The sequence below is a fragment of the Panicum hallii genome, chromosome 8, assembly GCF_002211085.1.
Source record: "Panicum hallii strain FIL2 chromosome 8, PHallii_v3.1, whole genome shotgun sequence".
NCBI classification, from domain to species: Eukaryota; Viridiplantae; Streptophyta; class Magnoliopsida; order Poales; family Poaceae; genus Panicum; species Panicum hallii.
In genome coordinates this window covers 2143899-2165233 of record NC_038049.1, presented here as the reverse complement: position 1 = coordinate 2165233, position 21335 = coordinate 2143899, and the positions used below count along the sequence as shown (strand labels likewise).

The 21335-nt window shown below is 47.8% G+C and overlaps 4 protein-coding genes across 4 annotated transcripts; all 4 read right to left on the bottom strand.

Moving 5' to 3' along the window:
- Positions 1-648: 648 nt before the first annotated feature.
- On the bottom strand, positions 649-1584 carry LOC112902095 (phytosulfokines 2-like). The gene is made up of 2 exons (XM_025971015.1): positions 1206-1584; positions 649-1120 (listed from the first exon to the last, which is right to left on the bottom strand). The coding sequence occupies exons 1-2, from the start codon at positions 1342-1344 to the stop codon at positions 900-902; spliced, it is 360 nt and encodes a 119-aa protein (XP_025826800.1). The 5' UTR covers positions 1345-1584; the 3' UTR covers positions 649-899.
- A 5552-nt stretch (positions 1585-7136) lies between these two features.
- Positions 7137-10446, bottom strand: LOC112902092 (ATP-dependent RNA helicase DBP3-like). The gene is made up of 6 exons (XM_025971013.1): positions 9652-10446; positions 9452-9540; positions 9231-9330; positions 8747-9001; positions 7968-8137; positions 7137-7762 (listed from the first exon to the last, which is right to left on the bottom strand). Exons 1-6 carry the CDS (start codon positions 10354-10356, stop codon positions 7492-7494), a joined length of 1590 nt encoding a protein of 529 aa, XP_025826798.1. The 5' UTR covers positions 10357-10446; the 3' UTR covers positions 7137-7491.
- Positions 10447-11631: 1185 nt separating this feature from the next.
- On the bottom strand, positions 11632-12338 carry LOC112902949. Its single transcript, XM_025972146.1, has one exon. It carries the CDS (start codon positions 12170-12172, stop codon positions 11732-11734), a length of 441 nt encoding a protein of 146 aa, XP_025827931.1. The 5' UTR covers positions 12173-12338; the 3' UTR covers positions 11632-11731.
- A 1286-nt stretch (positions 12339-13624) lies between these two features.
- On the bottom strand, positions 13625-17415 carry LOC112903040 (AT-hook motif nuclear-localized protein 7-like). The gene is made up of 5 exons (XM_025972247.1): positions 16853-17415; positions 16299-16366; positions 16034-16165; positions 15087-15242; positions 13625-14287 (listed from the first exon to the last, which is right to left on the bottom strand). Exons 1-5 carry the CDS (start codon positions 17202-17204, stop codon positions 13946-13948), a joined length of 1050 nt encoding a protein of 349 aa, XP_025828032.1. The 5' UTR covers positions 17205-17415; the 3' UTR covers positions 13625-13945.
- Between the last annotated feature and the right edge of the window lie 3920 nt (positions 17416-21335).

Sequence of the window (21335 nt, the reverse complement as noted above, 5' to 3'; positions counted from 1 at the left end):
GAAATGCATGGGACATGGAAACTCAGCAGCTATAGGATCGGCAACCTTGGCAAGTGCTGGCACATGGTGCAGTGTTTCACTTTGACCACTGCTCAAGGGCTTTCACAGATACCACAGCATCTTCCTTTGTGAAACAGAAAAGGATAGAGAAAGGCTTTCAACATCAGCTTGATACTATGCATGCAGTTCCTTGTAGGAAAAGAAATTGTGAATGACTGCCGTGACTGGCATGTGGGGACTGATCTGAGCATCTTTGCTTGCCTGCCTGTCTCTCTGTGCCGGAGCAGCGCAGAGCCTCCCAGGCATAAGAAAATGGCGAGCTGTAGCTGCACGGCGGCATGCGTGGTGTTGACTTTTTACGAGCCGGACCATCATGTGGAATCTCGAGAGAGGAGATGCAAGTGAGCCCATAACTTAATGTGGTGCTGTAGCCTGTGTGTATCAGCAGTAGCTACTAGATCGACCAAAGTGGGTGGGTGGTTTTGTTTTCTCGGACTAGTAATCAAATGGTTATGCTCTTGGATTAAGAAGATCAGGGACAGGCAGAGAGGGAGGAACCGTTTAGAAGGAGGTCATCAGAGAATCTGACAGGGGTCACAGACCCTCAGGCAGACAGTATGAACAACCACACCACCTTCACAGGTATACTGTGATGGCAAAAAAAACCTTGAAGAAAATGGTGGTAACCAAGCATGTAGTAGTATACATGACTAAGAAAGATGTACAAACGAGAAGGTGACACGCATATTCTAATTCTAGATGGATCACCGATACTGATTAGTGGCAGAAAATTATAAGGTAACAGAAGGTGGATGTACTAGATGAGATTCCGTGTGCCTACTTCTCCCAACCAAGAACCAAACCGAGCTGAGGATCTTTAACTGCAGGTCGTCGTCTGTTCACGGCTTGCCCTTGTGCTGGGTGTAGATGTAGTCGAGGTGCGCGTCCCGGAGCAGCCGCCTCTGCAGGCACCCATCGTTCCCCTCCTCGCACTCCGCCGCCGGATCCTCCTCCGCTCCCGTCACCCCAGAGACCGAAAGTGAGAGCCCATCGCCGCTCCCCGCGGCGCCTTTCTGAAGCACCGCCGGCTCATCATCTGCAGCCACCCTGACTCCATTCTCTGCAGAAGGTTCAGAAACATTAGAGCAACACTGATGAGCTGATGATACGGTCGATCAGCCAAGAGGTCAGAGCGACGCGCGCACCTTGGTGAACCTGCAGAGGAACAGCAGCAGCCGGCAGGGGGCGAGCCGCCGCCGCCGCGCAGTGGAAGAAGCAGATGAGGAGGAGCAGCAGCAGGGCCGGAGCGGGAGCGGGCGAAGAGGGACCGCCGCAACGCCTCATCTCTGCCGTGCTTGGCTGCTTGAATAGATCGAGGTGATGAGCGAGTGCTGGTTGGCTGGTGACTTTGGCCTTTGGGTGGGTGATGGTGGTGGCGCCGAGCCATGCAGCGGCTGTATGTTGTTTATAATGCGAGAGCTAGCTGGTAGTGGCAGCGAGGAGAGGCCGACAGGCATGCAACTTGCAAATCGCAACGAGCACAGTAGTCGGCAACAAGTTTAGTTTGTCCAAAACACCGAGAGTACATATCCTTGGCTTTTAAACGGGAGGAGTTGGATGGAGCCTTGGAGGGGCTTGAAAAGGCAGCAGTTTGCAGGGGCTGCGTATGCGCTGCCACGTCTCTTGTTCGAATGACTGTACCTCTATTTGCCCTCTGTTCGTTTTCCCAGAGAAGAGAGGAGCAGATTCAGAACCGGAAGCGTAAGCGCTGCTTGCTGCCGGGCTGAATCTGTTGATCGAGACGACGACGGTGGAAAGGATCGGAGCAAAGATAGATGGAGTCCGTCCACGGTTAGTTGCTCCGGCTCATCCGTGCATGGGAGCGCCATCGGCTCAATTGAGCATGCTTGCAAACCATGGTTTCGAGGCAGATCCTCCGTGGAGCATCTTTACTTTGTGATTCTGGCACCATGAAAATCTGAGAAGGAGGAGCTTGGAAGTCGGACATGGCAGCCTTGCAAAGATACGCCGCGCTCGTCTTCCTCTTCCGTACACGAAAGCTTGGAAACCAAACGATAGTAAACCTACTGCTGGATGACGACAGGCCTGAATCGCCTTTACAGAGAGACAAGCTCGATCAAGCATGTGCTTCGCCGATCAAGCCAAGCCGTCCATCGCAAAGCGTACTCCTCCGCCACGACACGCTTCAGCTTCACGCGCGCATTCCTTTTCGGCCGCTCGTGCTTGCCTGAAGATCGGAAGGGACATTTCGTTCCAGCTGCCGGGCACGACAGGCTTCAGCTTCAAAGCGTGCGTGCGTGGCTGTTGGTGGCTCAACATCAGAACGCGAACTGTTGGTACATACAGATAGAGATACCTCCTGTTAAGATATCCAGACTCTTAGCGTCTCACCATCCGTAATCTCCCCCTCGTCTTATGGGTAACGTGGCATACGACCCGGGCCTGACAGCTGGGATCATAGTCTCCGAATTTTCCCCGTGCTCTTAGAGGTCCGAGGCCTCCACGTACCCATGAAGGCAGGGTAGCTCGCGGGTAGCCACCGCGGACCCGGACTCCCCAAGGAGGTCCGGGGCCGCCACGTGTGGTGGCCGACCCTCCGCAGGCCTGACCGCTCCGACCAGCTTCGGGGGTCCGGACCCCCCTCCCCTAGGGAAGGAGTCTGGTGCCGCCACGTGCCGCCCCCGCGGTGAGAGCGGGGCTGGCCCTGCCACGTTGAAAGGCCCTTGTTTGGTTTTGGTAATTGATGGACAACTTAGGTGGACTAATAAGTGTTTATGTTGAGATACACAGGAGATTAGTCCACACAAAGACACTAGTATGAGCAACATGTGCCATGGAGGAGAAATAGCTAAGGGTTGATGCTATGCTCATATAGTGTGATCGAGGAGCTCATTGCATATGAGACATAACATGGAGTTATGTGACCAAAATGGAGAAGATCAAGACAAGGCTTGGCTTGATGGACCGGTTGCAATGGAGAAGGGCAAGTCAAGGCTTTGAAGCGAGGGACCGCGAGGCGGTGAAGCTTGGGCAAGATTTGGCGCCGATGGACCGAGGCAATGGTGAAGAGCGAGCAAGGTCAAGATCGATGGACCAAAGAGGTTATGTGATGATATGGAGTGGATCATATCATTCAAGGAAGATCAAGCCAAGTGTTAACTTATGAAGATGATCAAAAGGCTTGATGGAATTTGGTGCTTGTGTGGCATCAACATTTGGGAAAATCAAATGAAATGCGCAAGGCAAAGGTATGACTTGTAGGGCATTTTATTTCACCGGTTAAAAGTTGTGTAGAGAAGTGCATGACCGGATTTAGGATAAATGGCCGTACTATCAAGAGGGGCAAACTTGTTTGCATATCGGTCATCTAGTGCCACTTGAGCGATCTAACATTGCGATGTTGATAGGATCGAGTGGTGGTGAGATCAAGTGAAAATCCTTTGAAAATGATTGTGAAATGCTAACACACATGCACATGGTGTTGTTCACGTGGTGGTGTTGGCACATTTTCAAAGGAGAAAGAGTTGGAAGTTGATGTTGATCAACTTTGGGAAGCAAGAAAGGTTTTTCGGTTTTCTCCGGAAATTAGGTTGTCTCTTGGAGTGGAATACTGCTTTGATCCATTATGTTTTGGACCAAGTATTCAGTTAGGTTATGTTGCCCTCTGAATTAGCTTTCCATAGAGTCCAAGATCACCTAATTTGGACATCGGAGCTAAGAGTTATGGCCGTTTTACCGAGATACATTTCTGCTGGAAATAGACCTGCGGACGGTCCGCCCATGGGGGGCGGACGGTCCGCCGTTATCCCGGATGAGCTCTAACAGAGCCATTTTTGGCTCTGTTGGTGGTCCAAAATGAACTGCGGACCGTCCGGTCCATGGGGGCGGACGGTCCGCCATTAAAAGCTGAAACGGGCGCAGATTCTTGGTAGTTCTATCTTGGGTGTCCAAAATGAACTGCGGACCGTCCGGTCCTTGGGGGCGGACGGTCCGCCTCCTACTGAAAATTCTGGGACAGAAACACTACGGTTTCTGTGTGTGCTCACTTTTTGTACTGCGGACAATCCGCCCATGGGGTGCGGACAGTCCGCCGGTCACTTCCAGATTTAGTCAGAGATGTTTGCAAATCGGTTGGTTCGAAGTTTTGAACCGCGGACAGTCCGCCCCAAGGGCGCGGACAGTCCGTCAGGGGCTCTAACGGTCGACTCTGACACATAATAATTGCTGTTCTAGCCGTTGGTTTTGAATGGCGGACGGTCCGGTTTCTGTGAGGCGGACAGTCCGCGAAATCTCTGTTTTCTCGGGATTTGAGTGTAACGGCTAGTTTGGGGCCTCCCTCTATAAATAGAGGGTGTGGCCGGCCATTTGAGGGTGCTGAGCACCTTGGGGACTTGGTGTCCATGTGTGAGAGTACTTGAGAGCCCTCTGCTCACTCTAACTTGATAGTGATCATCCAATTGAGTGAGAGCGATTCTAGTGCGATTGCTTTGAGAGATTGCATCGAGTGGCACTAGGTGATCGTGTTGCAAGCCGGTGTGCTTGTTACTCTTGGAGGTTGCCACCTCCTAGACGGCTTGGTGGGAAGAGGCTCCGTTGAAGCCCGCAAGAAGATTGTGCGGTGCTCCGGAGAAGAGATTGTGAGGGGTATTGTGCTCACCCCGCGGGAGCCGCGAAGAGCAACTCTAGTTGAGCGAGACGTGAAGAGCAACAAGTGGTTCGTCCGGATCATGTGCTAGAGCTCGGTGTGAGCACTCCACGTGGGAGAGTGTGACTTGAGAGTCACCACTAGCAAGAGGATCGGCGGCAACCTTGGAGCTTGTCTCAACGGGGATTAGCTTGGTGGCAACCAAGTGTACCTCGGGATAAAAATCACCGTGTCAATCTTGTCTACTCTTCTCGGTGGTTTGCATTCTCCAAATCACAAGCCTTGTATTTACATTCATATATATCTTGTGCTTGTGTAGTTGCTCTCTAGTGTTTAGTTAGTTTGTGTAGCTTGCTAATCATCTTCTTGCTTGTGTAGCTAGAAGTAGAGATCATAGTGTAACTAGTTAGCTTGTGTAGTTTAATTAGTTGCTCTTGCTTAGATTGTGTAGCTAAGCAAGTTGAGCTCTTGAGTTTGTATTATGTATCCTTGTCCTTGAGCATCTAGTGAGCTTAGGTTTGGCTTTGTGCTATTGCCCATTAGAATTGTGTAGGAGCTCCACTTGTTTGTAAAGTACTAGTGCTTAGACTTGTGTGGCTTGGCATTAGAATTGTTAGGAGAGCTCTTACTTGTTTGGCACTCCATTTGCTTTGTTTAGGATCTTTTTGGAAGTGCCTTAGAGTCATAGTTAGAGGGGTGAAGTCTTGGCTAAGCGAATAGTTTCAATTCCGCATAAGTTTCGGTTAGCCGGCGCAATTAGTTTTAGAAAGGACTATTCACCCCCCCTCTAGTCCGCCATCTCGATCCTACACACGTGCCCGTGGCAGGAGGCCCTTCGCGGGTCTCCAGCCCACCTACCAGCATTTTAATGCGGTGGTTGGGCCGGGCGCGCCCAAGTCAAAAAGTATGGGCTGCCACTGACACACGGGGCAGGTAGGCTGACACCACGGTAAGCCCGCCTGTTTCCAAGACGGCGCGTCGCATCACCGTGTACTGTGCGCAAGCGGCGTACAGTTCCGTCACGGCGCCGCGCGCAGGCGTGATGATGGCCTGTAACAGGAGAGCCGAGGCGTGCGCTGCCACAGTGCACGCGGAGGCAACGGCGCAACGGGTTAGCGCTGCTCCTTCGCCTGACAGGTTCTCACCCAACAGTGGAAACACAGCTTCACTGTTGGGTAACACTGACAACGGTCACTGCACAAGATAAGGCTGCACACGGCCATATCATGGCTGAAGATACGCACATCAACTTCTCGATAGAGAAGACTACGGAGAGGAGCTGGAAATGAAGATCTCCATATCTCTCATAGAACAGGCTCCTGTTGGCCGGGCCCACCTATCGGAGCCCCGCACAGTGTAAGTACTCCCCTTGGACTATAAAAGGGAGAGAGCACCTGTTAGAACATGAGCACAGACAAGGTCAGGTTCACACGAACACTAGCTAAAGGGGCATCCAAGCTCAAACAATCAATACAACACCAAAATGGACATAGGGTACTACGCTCCGGTGGTCCGAACCACTCTAAATACTTGCGTCTTTCCTGCGTTCATCTGTCCACCGATCAAGCGCTCTTAAGTCTCCTCCAAACCCATCCTTAACTAGGATTAGGCGGGTGCTTTCCACCACCCGGCTGGAGATTTCCTCCGATAGGAACATTTCGTTTTGATTTGAGACCGCAAGAATACGAGCAAAGATGACTGCTATGGTTTCAGACTTCCAGAGGAATAATCACCATCTGCTTTGTTTCTCTGTTGTACAGATAGACATGCCATCTGCTGCCCATGGTCCCGGCAGAGTCACCAAGATCTTCCATTCGCATCCTATAACCAAGAGCTTGGTCCGGCCTGCTCAAAGCTTGGTCAAGCGAATGCCAGGACCAACCCGGCATGACAAAGGCTCCCGGTCGGCCGGCCGGTGCACAGGTCCCGGCCACTTTAGCTGTTGCCACCAACTCACCAGCAGCCAGCTGAAGAATCCCCTGTGGGTGACCGGGGGGAAGGCCTGCCTGGTTAGTTGCTCCATTTGTGGAGTGAGCGACCACGGTTCGATGCACTTTCGCTAGAGTGGAAAGTGGCCCGGCCAGGAGTACTCCTGGTGCCTAGTGTCCAGGTGATGCAGGGCTATTCCCCCAGCCCCTATATAAGAATCCCCTGTGCTGACAACAGCCAGAGAGGAAGGCTAGGAGGGGCGAGCAAGATGATCGAGTACTGTAAAAATGTGAAAGGAAACTGATTGAAAAGAGGCTATGTCTTTGACACCTGCGATGCACTTGGTAGATGAGAGATCTTTCACTCCTTTTCAGCTTCCCTTTGAAAAGAGAAATGGGGCAAAGGGCGGTCCCTGATGATCAACAGAGTTCGTTTGACAGATTTAACAATAATAGAGGCCCACAACTTAGGAACCCACTGATCCCATGTTTCGGAAAAAAAAAGGGCAGGCATTCACATTTCACAGGCATGAGTGTCATTCTAGTGGTAACAGATTAGAATTAGAATTGCATGCCCAATAACACAAAAGTATCAGAACTGCTGGGTGACAGGGAAGTGACATGGATAACGAATGCAGCTACTGATCCATGTCACCACTATGAACGTGTAACTTAGCTCAGTTCTTCCAGAAAACAGGCTTCAAGGCATGCACATTTCACAAGAGCTAATAGGAGTAGTTGTGTACACTCATCAAGGCCGAGGTCTGAATATCATTGTTGTGCTGACAAATGAGAACTACATGTGCAAAGAATACAGTAACATCAAAATTGCTTGGCAACAAGAACTGCCTTTGACTGAATCTGACTGCTCTGAATGGTTACCATTTACCAATCCTGCTATGAGGGCTCCAGGTTTTTGAAAAATTCAGGCACAGCCTGGCCACATTTTGCAAGAATCTCGGCCAAAGGTTTCACGAGAGGGGCATCAGTGTTGCAGAAGATACTATGCACCTCCCCTCCAATCACATGACGAGCAACATCACTGAGGATCTCACTGTATTCGTCGACTGAAGGAGGCAAATCCACGATCAAAACAATCTCAAATTCTCCAATATCCATCATGGCAATGGTCTCCCGATCTTTAATGAGGACATTCATCAGCCCCACACTGAACAAAAAGAGATAGATTTAAGATATCAAAAGTAAAGGAAAGCAGTTACAAAGCACCGCAGTCAAAATATAACAAGGTGGTTAATTCTCTAAGACCGAAACCCAAATTATTTCTGCAATATGTTGTTTATGTGACAAATTAGCCATGTTGCAGCATGATTAAAAATTGCACAAAGACTACAATGTTGTTTGGTTTACGGCACCTGCTGCATATCATAAAAGAGTTGCCATGTGTGTCATCAGTCACTGTGCAATTTTCCAGTTTAAGTGATGATGATAGATTCTGCGCTTTTTGACCATTTGCAGCTACTAGCAGAACTTTCAATGTCTTTTTAGCATGACTTTTCAAAATCTGCTCAAGAATTTCCTTAACCTGAAAATGGTAAAAAGTTCATCAGAAAATGAAAAGTGACAAACACAACAATCACCCAAGCATTTTGAACAGCTCATGAGCTATCAGACGTGAACCAATACGGAAATGTAGCGTGTAAGACAGCAAGAGCAAGAGATACTACTAGTATTGGTAACCAGCATGCAGGATCCATATGCCTGTTCAGGGTATCAATGTCAGACCACATCTATTGTTTGAGATTTTAAATCAAACATCACAATGTGTAATATGCAGGAAGCACATCAAGTGTTACCATTAAAGCCAGGGAGACTGGAAGTGCTTAAGAAAATTACAATAGCTTGCTAGCCATGCACTAATGCTCTCCTGAATACGAGCACAACGGATAAAAGCTAACAGACCATTAAAGGTAGACAAACACTGTTTGAGGTTTGACATCATAAATAGAATGATATCCAATATGCAGGAAGGGCATTGAGTTCTAAAATTAAAGCCAATAACTGGAGCTTCCGAGGAAAATTACAATTGCTCACTAGCTATGCATTCATGAAGAGCACAGAACATAAAAGCCAATCAAACTATGAAAGGTAAAGCAAGTAATATACACACTTGAGAACTAACAGATGCAATTACCTTTGATGTTTTCTGCTTTTCCAATGGACAGAAGTGTACATGCTGGGTTATGAAAGCACTTCTGGAAGAAACAGAATCATTTATAGAGAGCTTTGTAGTTCTTCCGTGAAGCAAATTTCTTGCCATTATTGCAACATTTTTGTCAGATGGATCGGTGAAGATAGTTATCTGAGGATTGCTTGATATGGCATCTCTAATTGAATAGATTTTGTCCGTGACATTGAGGTCCAGGAAACATCTCAGTCCGTCAATGACCTGTCAATTGAAGTCATCTTAAGATGACTGTAATAGCATAGCTAACAATATGGACAATGGGAATATAGAAAATAGAACAGCCCAGCATACTGAGAGCCAAGATTATAGTGTTTCTTATTATGCAACTGATACTTTGCAATGTGCAATTGCATAGAGCGCTAAAATAATCAATACAATACAATCAAATGTAGTTCATCAATCTTATGATTCCAATAACCACATTACTCACCAGCATGGATACGCTTGATATGTCAATCGCCTTTGATGAAACAAGCTCAAGAAGCCTCTCAGGGGTAGCTATAAGAAACTCAGGCTCGCAACTTTTTAGTCTGATAGAGCAGTCCAAACATACGAATCAGCATTAACACATTAAATACATCAACTGTGATTGATCGTAGCATTACACTCAAGATTAACAGAGTATTGCACAGAGACTGGAACAAAACATACCCAGAGATCTGGTGTTCAATGGAAGCACCAGGATGCAAGCTCACTGAATGAATCCCAAGAGATTTCAGGGGTTTACATATAGATCGCACCTGCCCAAACAACACCAAATGAATCGTTAAACCATTCCATTTGCCATTTTGTTCAATAACCGACACAACGAACAACAAACATGATACGAAGAGTAAAATGGGGGTACTAACTTGCGCGGCCTTTTCCTGGGACGGGACGATGTACAGCAGGAAGGGGCAGGAGACAACCATCCCAAGCCTCTCCTTCCTGGCGACGATGTCGCAGGCTGTGGAGACGAGCCACGCCGTCTGCTCCAGCGTGGCGCTCGCGCCGCTGGTGTCGAGCACGTCGGACGGCGCCGGGGCGGAGCAGCACCTCCAGAGCTCCACGCCCCAGTCGCCGGCGCCGTGGATGCTGCTGCCGCCGCCGTCCTCGGGTGCCACCGCATCGCGGATGGCGTTGAGGCAAACCACAAGGAACTTGGACGGCCGGTCGAAGTCCACGCCGCCCTCTTCCGTTTCCGTCGCTCGCTCGCGTATGGCCTTCGCCTTGGCCTTGGCCTTGGCCCCGGCCTTCTCCGGCGGCTGCTTTTTAGTGTTCGCGTCCTTCTTCCTGGGGTTGCCGTCCTTGACCACGGCGGCGGCGGCGGCGTCTTCTGTGTCGTCGGTCGGCTCATCCACCTTGCTCTTCTTGCCGTGGCGCTCGTTGAAGGGGTCTTCGGGCGTGGGGAGCGAGAAGCACATGCCCTCGCAGCCGCGGCGCTTCCCGGACTTGCGGCGGCGCTTGGAGGCGATGATTGCCGCGACCCGCGCGGAGACGGCGTTCTCGCTGCTGCGCAGGCGCTTGCGGCGCACCCGGTTGCGCTTCCGCGCCAACGCGTCGTCGCCCTTCGCCATCTCGGCTTCGGCGGCGGGCCCGCTCCGGCGAGGCAAACGGGAACGGCAGCCGCCGGAGGTGGGGAAGGAGAACGCGAGCGCTTGTGCGGATGTGCGGCGGACCGGGCGGTTGTGCCGAAACCTAGCAAAAGCCTCTCTGACAGGGCCGGGCCTTCGGAATGGACCATGCGAGAGGCCTTTGGAGATAATCATGGGCTGGATTTATGGCCCAGTGTTCAGTTCACGTTGCGTTTGGGGCCCAATGAACATAAAACATGGACCTTTTCCTTGGACTTGAAAAGTAATGGGCCAAGTTGTTGATCTCTAAAATTCTCTTGAGTTCTGGGACATCTTTTTTTTCCCGGGAATCCTGTATATATCTTTCGGAAGTTTTTTTTTCTTCCACATCTTTCCACTGTTTGAGATTTGTGCGTATTAGATAGATAGATAAGATCGAACCCGATGAGGAGCAAATTGCAGCGAGAGACTTGAAGCCGGACAGCTGTCCACACGTGGCTGGTTACATGCATGCATCGCTGGAGAGATTCTATTTAGATTTTGATCTTTGAATTTATTTATCTTTCAAACCGTAAATCCGTTTATAGCAGGATAGTATTTAGAATCTTATGCAACAAAATAAGATCACATATGAATATATTTTGACCTTTTAAATATTTTTTTGAAAACGAACATCCAGATTGTACTGTTTCAATACTTTGAATGTGTATATTCAACAATTTAAGTATATTGTTTCAACATTTCTATATAAAATGTTGAAGTAGTTTATTAGATTTGTTTACTAAGTTTTAGTAATGTTGAATTTATTAGTTTAGAAAGTAGGTTTTATTAATTTTATATTTTGAATGTGTATGTATTAATTATAAAAATAAATAATATAGAAACAAAGCTTTATCTGCCACCAGACTGTCCTGCAACCTGTTGCATAATGTCTGTCTGCGTCCCATGGGCCATGGGTCCTATCCTATTCCTCCTGCACGCTGCTGTGGCTGTCTTGCTGCCCGCATGTAATTGGGCCATCGGGTGTCCGATTGATGGGCTATGGTGGGCTCCTGCGCGCTGCTTGCAATTGGACCGTGATGGGCTTTATAGTTGTATGTCTTATCTATCTTCCGGTAGATATATAGGGCCGCCCTTTTTCTGAGTTCAGAGCTCAAGAAACTGAGGAAATTTCACGAAATTCACGCCCCAAAGATCAAATTTGCAAATAATCACGATTTTTGAACTCGAAAGCTAATTTGCGTTTATAATTCACATTCTGTTATTGATAGATTAGTGCACCAAAACACAGTCCACGCGATCACATCCAAAGCTCAACAGGGAGCAAATCCACACCACAAGGCTGGGCTAGCTGAGCACTCAGAAAAGCAACCAAAGCCTAGCTACTGGCCTGCTGTTGCTGCTCCTGGAGCAGGGGCGGCGCGACGTCGACCCTGGCGACGCCGCCCCTCTCCCCGGCCACCTTGGCGACCTCCACCTCCCCGACGACCGCCTCCCTGGCCGCGCCATCCTCATCCTCCTCGTAGTTGGGGTCGTCGGGGTCGATGGCGGGCGGCGCCGGGTCGAGCTCGTCCTCGACGAGGCCGCCGGGGCCGTCCCAGGTGTACTTGCCGCCGCGCCCGGACTTGGGCGGCGGGGCGCCGATCCCGACCCCCCGGGGCGCGTTGGCCGGGTGGCGCTCCAGGCGGTGAAGGCCCTGCTCCTCCAGCTTGCGCTCCAGGTGCCTCGCCGTGTCCGGGCGGCGCGTCTCCGGGACCGGCACGTTCTCCACCACCTTCCTGCCCTCCTCGTCGCGGTGCGTCACGCGCATGTGCGCCATCCTTTGCCGACGAGCTGAATCGGAGATGTTGCTTGATCGAGTCGTGTGCTCAATCGAACTGCGCTGCTGGTTCTCTTGCCTGGCCGGACGAGGTAAGGCGGAGACAGTTTTTATAGAGGCGGTGGGCGGGGGTGGATGAGCTGGGCGGCGGAGGCCATGAGAGGAGTCTGGAAGGCGAGGGAAGGTGGCTGAAGCGGAAGGCGACTTGTAGAGGGGAGGGCGGGCGCTGGAACGGAACTGGAAATATCCGTGGGCGCAGGTGACGTGCAGGTGCTCGTGCGACGACAGCTGAACGGCGATTGGGAGTGGCCAGTGCCCAGGTGTACATCCTCGCCGGCCCAAAGCTTCCTCCTTGACAAATTAAGCATGGCGTGTCCACGGTCGGCTGAGAGCAACAGGAGCAGTTCTTCCATAGGAGTCGACAACATTTCACCGTCCACGGTCATGGTAGAAAAAGCCGCAAATTACTGTGCTCGAACGTGTAAAGATTGTCACAGAGTAAGAGCATCTTCGAGAGTGTCTAAAAAATAGAGTCTAAAAAACTAGTTTTGGGACATGCCAAAAACTATTGGCAGGGAAAAAAAGCCACTCACACCAACAGTTTCTAAAAATTTGTTCCTAAAAAATCTTATTGCTGACTCATCATCCAACGTGAGCCCACCCATCAACCACCCCTGCTTACTCAAGTGCATCTGGCATTTTCTTTCTGAGTTCTGACCGATCTGACCCTTAAAATGTTTCTCATCGATGCTTTGGGCTAGACTCACATTGTCGTAGGTAAACTATGAGTTTAGCAATGGATTTCTCATTTCTCCTTGTTGATGCCAAGTAGAGTATTCAATATTCTATCCAAGAGCTCCTTGGTTTCTGCCGTTCTGCGCTTGCAGGAGGCCCTCATCGTGCTCTCCAACCGCGCCCCTCCCCATTACGGTGACTGCCGCTTCGACCCCGTTCAATTTGGAGTTTCAATGACCTCTCAAGGCAACGAGATGTGGCGGCACACAGTTCCAGAATCAAGGACGGTAGCTGGGGTCTCTAGCAGGAGCGACGCCTCCCGGGGATGGCCGCCTGCGTCAGGAGAACGGGTGGGGCTTCAGCTCGCGCGAGAGCGGAGAGGCTGATAGGCTGGAGAGAAAATGGCGCGTAGCAAAGGAATCACGCGGGACGAAGAGAAAATAGGCGGGCATCGGGTATTGGGAGCGCGAGCCAGCAGCGGAAATTTAGCCTGGAATTGGGTGAGGCGAGTAAATTGGAACCCGATTTGGGCACTGTTGCATTTCTCGTTTATTCCTAAAACTAATTTATGGAAGTGTATTTTGGGCACTCTTGGAGATGCTCTAACAGCCCTCATCGAAAAAAACCCAGCAGATTACCAACAAGGCAAGTAGGCAACACCAGAACAGGCTACAGAGCACGAGTGCACAACCCAGCATGCACAGCTGCAAGGCAGACTGATGAAAAGGGACTAGAACTAAATCAACAGCCACAGACATGGCCAGATTCAACAACAGTAACCCAACAAATTGGCATCTCTCTCCACTCTGAAGAGAAACAGATGAGTCCATCAGAGCATCTACCCCATTCTACCGTTCCTGGCTAGATTAAACACCACTTCATCATTTCTAGCTTTGGTTTCTCCCCACCCAAGCACACGCTTAGCTGGTCAGCTAGTATCAGTGTACCACACTTGGACAGCAAGTGCCACGCCCTACAAAATGTGTCAGGGATCAGGCGACAAAAAAAGAATGACAACCACCATAACCACTTCTTCTTCTACTCCTGGGGAGTCAGGCTGACGTTGATGTCAGGTGAAGCCCTGTGCGCCACCGGCTGCGAGCTTGCAGGCCAGCCAACCGTGGTGAACCCCGTCGCGTTCAGGTTCATGGCGCCGTGCTCCTCCGCGCTGGCGTGGGGCTGCGGGGGTGGCGCGGCGGAGGGTGGCGGCGCATGGAAGCCGTTGCCGGGAGCTGCCTGGGAGATTGGCATCGCCGCTGTGAGGACGGGAGGGGGCGCCGTTGGTGCCGGTAGTGCCGGGGTAGCGGATGCTTGTTGCTGCAGGCTCATCCTCCTCTGGTGCTGCTTCAAGCTGTTGGGCAGGAAGCTTCCCACGATCACCTGCAGTCCGAAAGGTTTGTGTTAGATGGCAATACTAGACCCTCTACTTGTTAACTAGCGGCTCTCCTTGGATTTGATTTTTTTCTCCAACTTCAGCAAAGATCTCTAAATTTAAACCCTTACTTCCTCCTAACATGTGGGGCCTATTTGTCATGTCTCCTCCTTTTTCCACTTTGCCTATCCTTTCTTCTTCCCCATGGCAGCTGGGAGCATGAACATTGGCAGGAGTGGCGGCCAAAGCTCGGGCCGGGCGCACCAACACGCGGAGGACGCCCGGCTCGCACAGCACCAGCAGGCAGGGGCCGGGCGAAGCTCGATTCGCGCGGCGCGGCTCGGGCGCGTGGGTCAACGAGCGCAGAGCGCGTGGCGCGGCTGGAGCTCAGGCGTGCAGCGCGGCTAGGTATAGGAAAAGTGGCGGCGAGGCAGCATGCGAGGGGGGCACGCCGCGACGTGACGGGGGAGGTGCTGCGCAGCATGAGATAGCAGAGCATGCGCTTGGGACCCCCCCGGCCTGGGGGTGAAGGGGGAGATTTGGAGACCTCATTTTAGGGGTCAAGTAGAGGGCCTGCCGGAGTTAAATTTTTTTAACTCCACCCTCTAAATTTAGAGTAGAGGGTTTGATAGAGGGTCCGTTAGAGTTGCTCTAAAAAAATAGCTTCTGTAGAGTTTTTCATCAATTTATGACACAATACAGATTGGGATGAAGAATGAACCAACAGAGTTCAGTGTTTTCTGTTCTGACGAGTTCATTGTGGCTGCATGGGTAATTTGTACAGGTTTCAGTCGGAATTTTATTTACCTGTATAGGGCTCGCAGCACGCAGCATCCCGGCCACTACACCACCAACTACACGGCCATCAGGGCCAGCAAGGGAGACACTCAGCCCACCAGTTCTCCTCCTGCCTTCCTCAGCCATTGTGAAGGAGCCCATCAATTGCAGAATCTCAAAACGGCCCTGAAGACCAGAAACACATCAGTGCCGTTTACACATGAGCGGCATAAACATCTGGGTGACTTCTGTAATCATTTATCATGCAGATGGGAAACTTCAGAAAACCCATGGTTATTTATAACCTTTGACAAAGATTCTTTGCGTCATTATTGAGTCTAACTTACAATTAGGAGACTTAATTACTTAAAAATGCCTGAAGTAAACCAAACCTGTAGTGCACATAGAAGAAACTAGAAGAGAAAAGGAAGAAATTGGAAGGCGAAGCCTCCTCAAACATAATAGGCCTACCAGCTGGTGATCTATGACACTCTTGTCTGTTTCGATGACTTGTCGCAATGAAGTCAAAGAATGTGACTTGCATGCCAGAATCAACAATCCGCATGGATGGTTGAAATTTTGATATCATCAGAACATGTATCAAACCAATGGTGCCCTCTTGAAGAGAGAGAAATACTGGTGAGGAAATCATCATGCTTGATGTGCCTATATACAGTACTGTAGCTACCAGGACTTCAAATTCTCCAAATTCACAACAGCTACTAGGTCCTAGCCTCCTAGGTACTAAGTCAAATCTTTTTTCAGGATTAAAGGATTTATTCATCTAAAGGCAAAGTACAGAGATGAGGGGAAAATCCCCCCATTGAACATTCGGAAGTGCTTGTAGCACTTGATAGGAGCTATGTAGGCTTTGAGAATTGCAAACAAAAGAGCATTGTCGAACGGCAAGGACTGCCTGCTGCTTTGGCCAACTAAGAACATTACAAGGATAATGACAAGATGCAAAGAGTCTATACCTCATAGGTGAAGGTGCTACCAGATGCATCCGGCTGCCTCAATGTTACATTAGATATTGTCCCATTGGCAGAGAGGATGCAAACCGAGCGTGGACCCTTCTGAGAAAAAGACATTATGCGCGCCGCCACATCCTACCAACGAATTGGACAAGAAAGCTCAGTGACACTCTTAACGCCTTAAGACAAGCACTGCAAGTTAGTCAAGCAATGCCAAACTAGCAGCAGAGAAACATGATGCTGCGATGAGATGGAATACAAGACTTACCTCCCCAGTACCCACGATGATGACATGAGGTGTGAAACTCCCACCAGCTGACAGCGCATACCATTCCCCTTTTGCGTTTGAAGAAACCAATCAGACACAGAAGTGAACAATTTTAAAATAACTAAACTACTAGTACTAGATGATGAAAAGAGACCTTAATCCCGGCTCATGTGCAAGAAATTCAACTAAAGGATGCCAATGGATTAGGTCGATTAGGTAATCCACCCAGGAAAAAATCTCCCAAGAAGGAATGCTCGTGCAAGATTGGTAGGAAGAAGGGGGATAAAACATAAGAATCGCTTCAACAATTCAGAATGAAGATGAATGCAACAATGAACAGCAGAACCGTTGAAACTGGCAACTGAATAAACGGATATTGACTAGTTCAAGAGTGAAAAGCACATACACAGCAGCCTAACTGGACCCCATCCAAGCAATGTAACAGAAATCAACAAGGGGAGCAAACGTAGCAAGAAATTATAAAGCAAGAATGGAAATTCCTGGTTGCTCAAGAAGAAAGAGGAAGCTTTGCATTTCAGAGGGTGCATACTGACCAAGAGTGGCTAGGATCTGGCGCCTGCCGGAGCCGCGCGGGCGGCCCCTGCGCCGTCCGGAGCTCAAGCTGGCATGCTCACTCTGCCCAGCCGTCTGCATGCCGTTGTCCCCCGCGGCCTCGCTCGGCTTGTCCCCACCCAGACTCCACGCAAGCGGAGTTGCAGCGGCATCCCCTCCGTGGCCAGCTTCAGCCGGTGGCGGGGATGGCGTGGGGGACGTCGACGGCGAGGAGGGAGAGGACTGGTACCCCTTTGCTGCTTCTTGCGCCTCTGTCATGGTTATGTCTGCTCTGAAGAGACCATGACCGGATTCATGGCCTCCTGCCACTGCAACGCCCTCCCTTCCCTCCATTACAATCTGAAGGGCTCTTCTTGGTTGTAACTTGGAGCTTGCTGGGTAAATTTCTTTGTTCTTGGTTTGCTACTTTGCTTGCTTGGACTCAAACGAGGAAGACAGACAAGAGAAGACACCTGCTCTAGTTTTGGTTTGTGTCCGGTTACTACCAGGCACCAGTAAGCAGCAGCTGGTTATACCGAGTCATCAGGGAAAAGATTTTGAATATGGGAAAATGACAGAAATAAAATAAAGGAGATTTGGGGGCAGAAACTGCACAAGAATGGCGGGGTTTCCTGCTCTCTGTAACCTTCTCTCTCTCTCTCTCTCTCTCTCTCTCTCTCTCTCTCTCTCTCTCTCTCTCTCTCTCTCTCTCTCTCTCTCTCTCTCTCTCTTTTGACCAGCCATTTGATTCGTTGGACTGCAAAAGTACTAGAGTCCAACATAACTTCCATTTTTTCCTTTTAAACAGTAAAGTAGCGAATGAGACAAAACAATGTCTTCCGAAAAATGGATAAGATAAACTAAAGACAATTAAAGAATTGCAGTTTCTTAATTGAGTTTTCAGTAGTACTAAAATGGAAACACAAACTTTTTCATATGCATGCTAACTTTTGAATAGTCCCCGCTTCTGCTTCAAGTTTTTTCTTGCCTGTTGATATATTAAAAGGTTCAGCCAGTGAGAGAAAAGCAATCACATTGGGGATTGTACCATACAGTTCATTACTGCTCACTCCATCTCCAACTGACACATTACTATGTCTGCACAACACTTCACACTTTTTTTAAAATAATACACTGCACACTTTTGATTGCCGCATTTTTCAATATTTTTTTAAAATAACAAGAATATATGCATAAAAATGGATGAACAGTATAATGACTCATTTCAACGTAATAATGCGAAATTTGAATAGGAAAAGGATATTAAAATTTTAAACCCCAGCATGCATTTCTAACTGAGATATTAAGGCATAGGAAAGTACTTGTTTGGTTGTTTCCATGTGTTTGAGAGGTGATAATTCTACTATTTGTATTTTTAGTACAACTAATACCCGTTAGTGGACCTAAGAAAGCATTTCAGTTCCCATCTTTCTATGCAGCTTTAGAATATTCAGAATCACACAAGAAGAGCCCGCCACCGCCACCCCCCCCCCCCCAAAAAAAAAAACCCACCTGTTTCAAGAGAGCTTTAGGGAAAGATGTGGAAATACTGAAGCAGTAAAATTAACAAGCACGCGTACCTAAATTTGCAGCACCAGCTTCTGTACATTTCACAGCTGTCCAGCTGAGGGGATAAGATCGAAGCATGGGCCTTTTGGGAAAATCATGGGCTGTAGAGTAATTCAAACGGCAAATAGAAAAGACAGTCAAATCCATGATGTGCTGTAACTATAAGAGCTTGAATTCCTCGTTATCATAAAACTATGATGGATTCCTGAATAAACAAGAGAAATAGTTTGATGTGAGCATGCCCCATCGGAAAAAACAAATGTAACGCTTCTTGACAATAAGACACCAACCAGAGGAAGATATAGACAAAAGAGGAGTGGGGCCTTAGTAAAAACAGAAGAGCGCCGCATGGAGAGGAAAACGTCTTCCAAAAGAAAATAAGGAGTATAGAAGAATATACACTATATGTCCATAAAAGTTTTTAAAATATGTACAGCAGTTGTAAAGGATAACAAGTAGAGCAGGAAAGAGACAGTTCTGTCCCTTGCCTTGGAAACATCAAAGCTTACAGTGTGCACAGCTGTAGGTCTGTAGGAGTTACTCCGAAGGTGCACGGCCGCAGGCCGCTGCAGAAAATTTCCGCAACACCCGCTACAAACGATGGAAATGTGTGAGCTGCGGATCAAAAGCTGTATAAACAACGTACTGCTATAGCTATTGCATTTATTGCATCTCAGGCAACTCAAAATGTGAGCACAGCTTGGTAGAAGAAAGAAACACTACTTGGGACACTTCACAAAATTTATTCAAAAACAAATGCCATCTGCTTGATTCACCAAGATTACATCATATTTGAGTCCTAATATAACCTGTCATCCTGGTCCTGTCCCTTAGTGACGGCAAGAAAGGCAACACCAGATATTTGAAGTTCTAAATATTTTATATCCAGTAACTTAGGAGATTTTTCTTTTTGTTTTTTCAGAGGATTGTCTGTGACTCGTTTACCAGTGGTTTCTAGAGAATATGTAGGAAAATTGTGCTTTCAATTATCAGGTAGGAAAAACAAAGTTGGCAGCAAGAAAATGCCAAGAACACGAGACAGAAGAAACTTAAGAGCAAGAAAGTAACAAATATAACAGCTTACGAACAGCTAATTACAGCCGGTTTAAATTATCATAGTTTCAAAGTAAACCAAAACAGTCACGAGGTAAAAGATCACATACCCTCCAAGAAAAATGTTCTGCCAAATGGTGTTATTTTACTACCACAGATGCGATAGTGGATTTGTGGAATGCCATTATTGTCGTCAAGGAATGGTTTCTGTTAAGGGCCGAGTCTTGTTCAATAGATATCATCCCGCAGAAATACATTGTCAGATAAACTGGAGGTGTAAACATGGCATACTTTTATTATCATGGTTTGAAAGTAATTCCCTTTTTTTGAATCAGAGAGAATAGTTCCCCAGACCATTCGATTGATTGCCATCTTATACCTCAAACATCTAATCTCAAATCAGAGGCTTGGGACAGCCTGTTCTCAATTGGTGAGCTCAAATGCAGAAGGTTGGTCTAGCTGAGCCATGCATATATAAGTGGGATCACTAAGACAAACATCAGGAACAGAATTTCTTGAAAGAACAGTGCACTTGCTATTAGTCCAAATCCTTCGGTTATGGTTAACAGATACTCGAAGATCCAGAAGTGAGAATATCTAATTATATAGTCTGAATGATCTTGTGTTCAAAATTCAAACAGTAAACAATCATAAAACGACACCGTACATATCTTTGTGAATCCATCTTTTGTACTTTGTAGACAAAGAAGGGAAAAACAAACAAGATTTATTAACTTTCATTGGAGATATTTTGCAGATACTGAGTATGAATTAGTGAACAGCTGTACTTGCTTCAAGTGTACCCACAAGAAACCAAAACTCGCTCCCCAAGGATTAATTAGTTGAGTTGATTACAGATGAGGCTTTGATTGTAGGAGTAATGATAGTGGTGCCATGTGATTAAGCCAAAAAAAAAATGGCCGTTCTTGCATCAAACGTTTTTGCAGGCTTCTTGTGAGTATAAAACAAATGGAAGAAGGGAAAGCAGCTCACGCGCCCTTTCTTGTGTCACAGCTTTTAATATGACAAACATGGAAAAGCAAAACAAGAGCAAAAAAAATAAAGCTGACAAATAATAGTTAAAGTAAACAAACAGAGAGAACTCTTGAGTCTCAGACCTAGAGGGCCTTTTCTATTCTTAGACTACGAAATAATCTGATACCTAATCTACCCTCGCACATGGCTTTGAATCACCCTTTCATGGAATGACCTACACAAACTAGTAGCACACTGGACAAGTAGCTGCACCATTTAGAAGAGGTACGGGAGCAATGGCTAGTGCTATATATGAGTTTCATGCGTGTCAGCATTGAGCTTCAGTGTGAAGATTTCATTAACTGTTGCATGTTCACTGTTTACAGAAAAAGAAAAACTATGCTTAAACATCAGAATATGCATACCTGCTAAGAAATGTACTGTTTGGGAAAAAGATATACAAGGAAGTCCTATTGATTGATCTTGCATCATACGGATGGACATTGGCCGTCTTAACTTACTGATTCATAGCTCCCACTTCTGCTACAGCATATGATGAAATCATTGGGAAAAAACAGTTAACCACAAGATAAATCTGAAAAACACTTTGCAATCCTCAAGATATATAGAAATCGAGCTAATATTTTGTAACAAAACCAAGTATATTAGAGAGTGAAATAGAATCAAGCAGCAGTTTGCCATGGGCTTTTCTCTTCTCAAAGTTTGTGATTACTTAGTTTTTAAAATATAGAAATTGTGAACTTCGTCCAGCTTGGTGATTTCTTTCCAAGTCATTGCATCATAATTACACAAAACCGACAAACTGTTTGGGGGCTTGCACTATATTCCAGTGAAGGACTAAAATGTGTTGGGGTATATATATATATA

What these genes read in the sequence shown, in the direction of transcription:
- LOC112902095 (XM_025971015.1), bottom strand. Translation starts at nt 1,344, where the DNA reads ATGAGGCGTTGCGGCGGTCCCTCTTCGCCCGCTCCCGCTCCGGCCCTG. An exon ending in TCCTCTGCAGGTTCACCAAG is followed by an intron (nt 1,121 to 1,205) that starts GTGCGCGCGTCG and finishes AACCTTCTGCAG; the next exon opens with AGAATGGAGTCAGGGTGGCT.
- LOC112902092 (XM_025971013.1), bottom strand. Translation starts at nt 10,356, where the DNA reads ATGGCGAAGGGCGACGACGCGTTGGCGCGGAAGCGCAACCGGGTGCGC. An exon ending in ATTGAACACCAGATCTCTGG is followed by an intron (nt 9,331 to 9,451) that starts GTATGTTTTGTT and finishes CTGCTCTATCAG; the next exon opens with ACTAAAAAGTTGCGAGCCTG. An exon ending in TATCAAGCGTATCCATGCTG is followed by an intron (nt 9,002 to 9,230) that starts GTGAGTAATGTG and finishes TTCAATTGACAG; the next exon opens with GTCATTGACGGACTGAGATG.
- LOC112902949 (XM_025972146.1), bottom strand. Translation starts at nt 12,172, where the DNA reads ATGGCGCACATGCGCGTGACGCACCGCGACGAGGAGGGCAGGAAGGTG.
- LOC112903040 (XM_025972247.1), bottom strand. Translation starts at nt 17,204, where the DNA reads ATGGAGGGAAGGGAGGGCGTTGCAGTGGCAGGAGGCCATGAATCCGGT. An exon ending in GTAGCACCTTCACCTATGAG is followed by an intron (nt 15,243 to 16,033) that starts GTATAGACTCTT and finishes TCTGGTCTTCAG; the next exon opens with GGCCGTTTTGAGATTCTGCA. An exon ending in GTGCTGCGAGCCCTATACAG is followed by an intron (nt 14,288 to 15,086) that starts GTAAATAAAATT and finishes TTCGGACTGCAG; the next exon opens with GTGATCGTGGGAAGCTTCCT.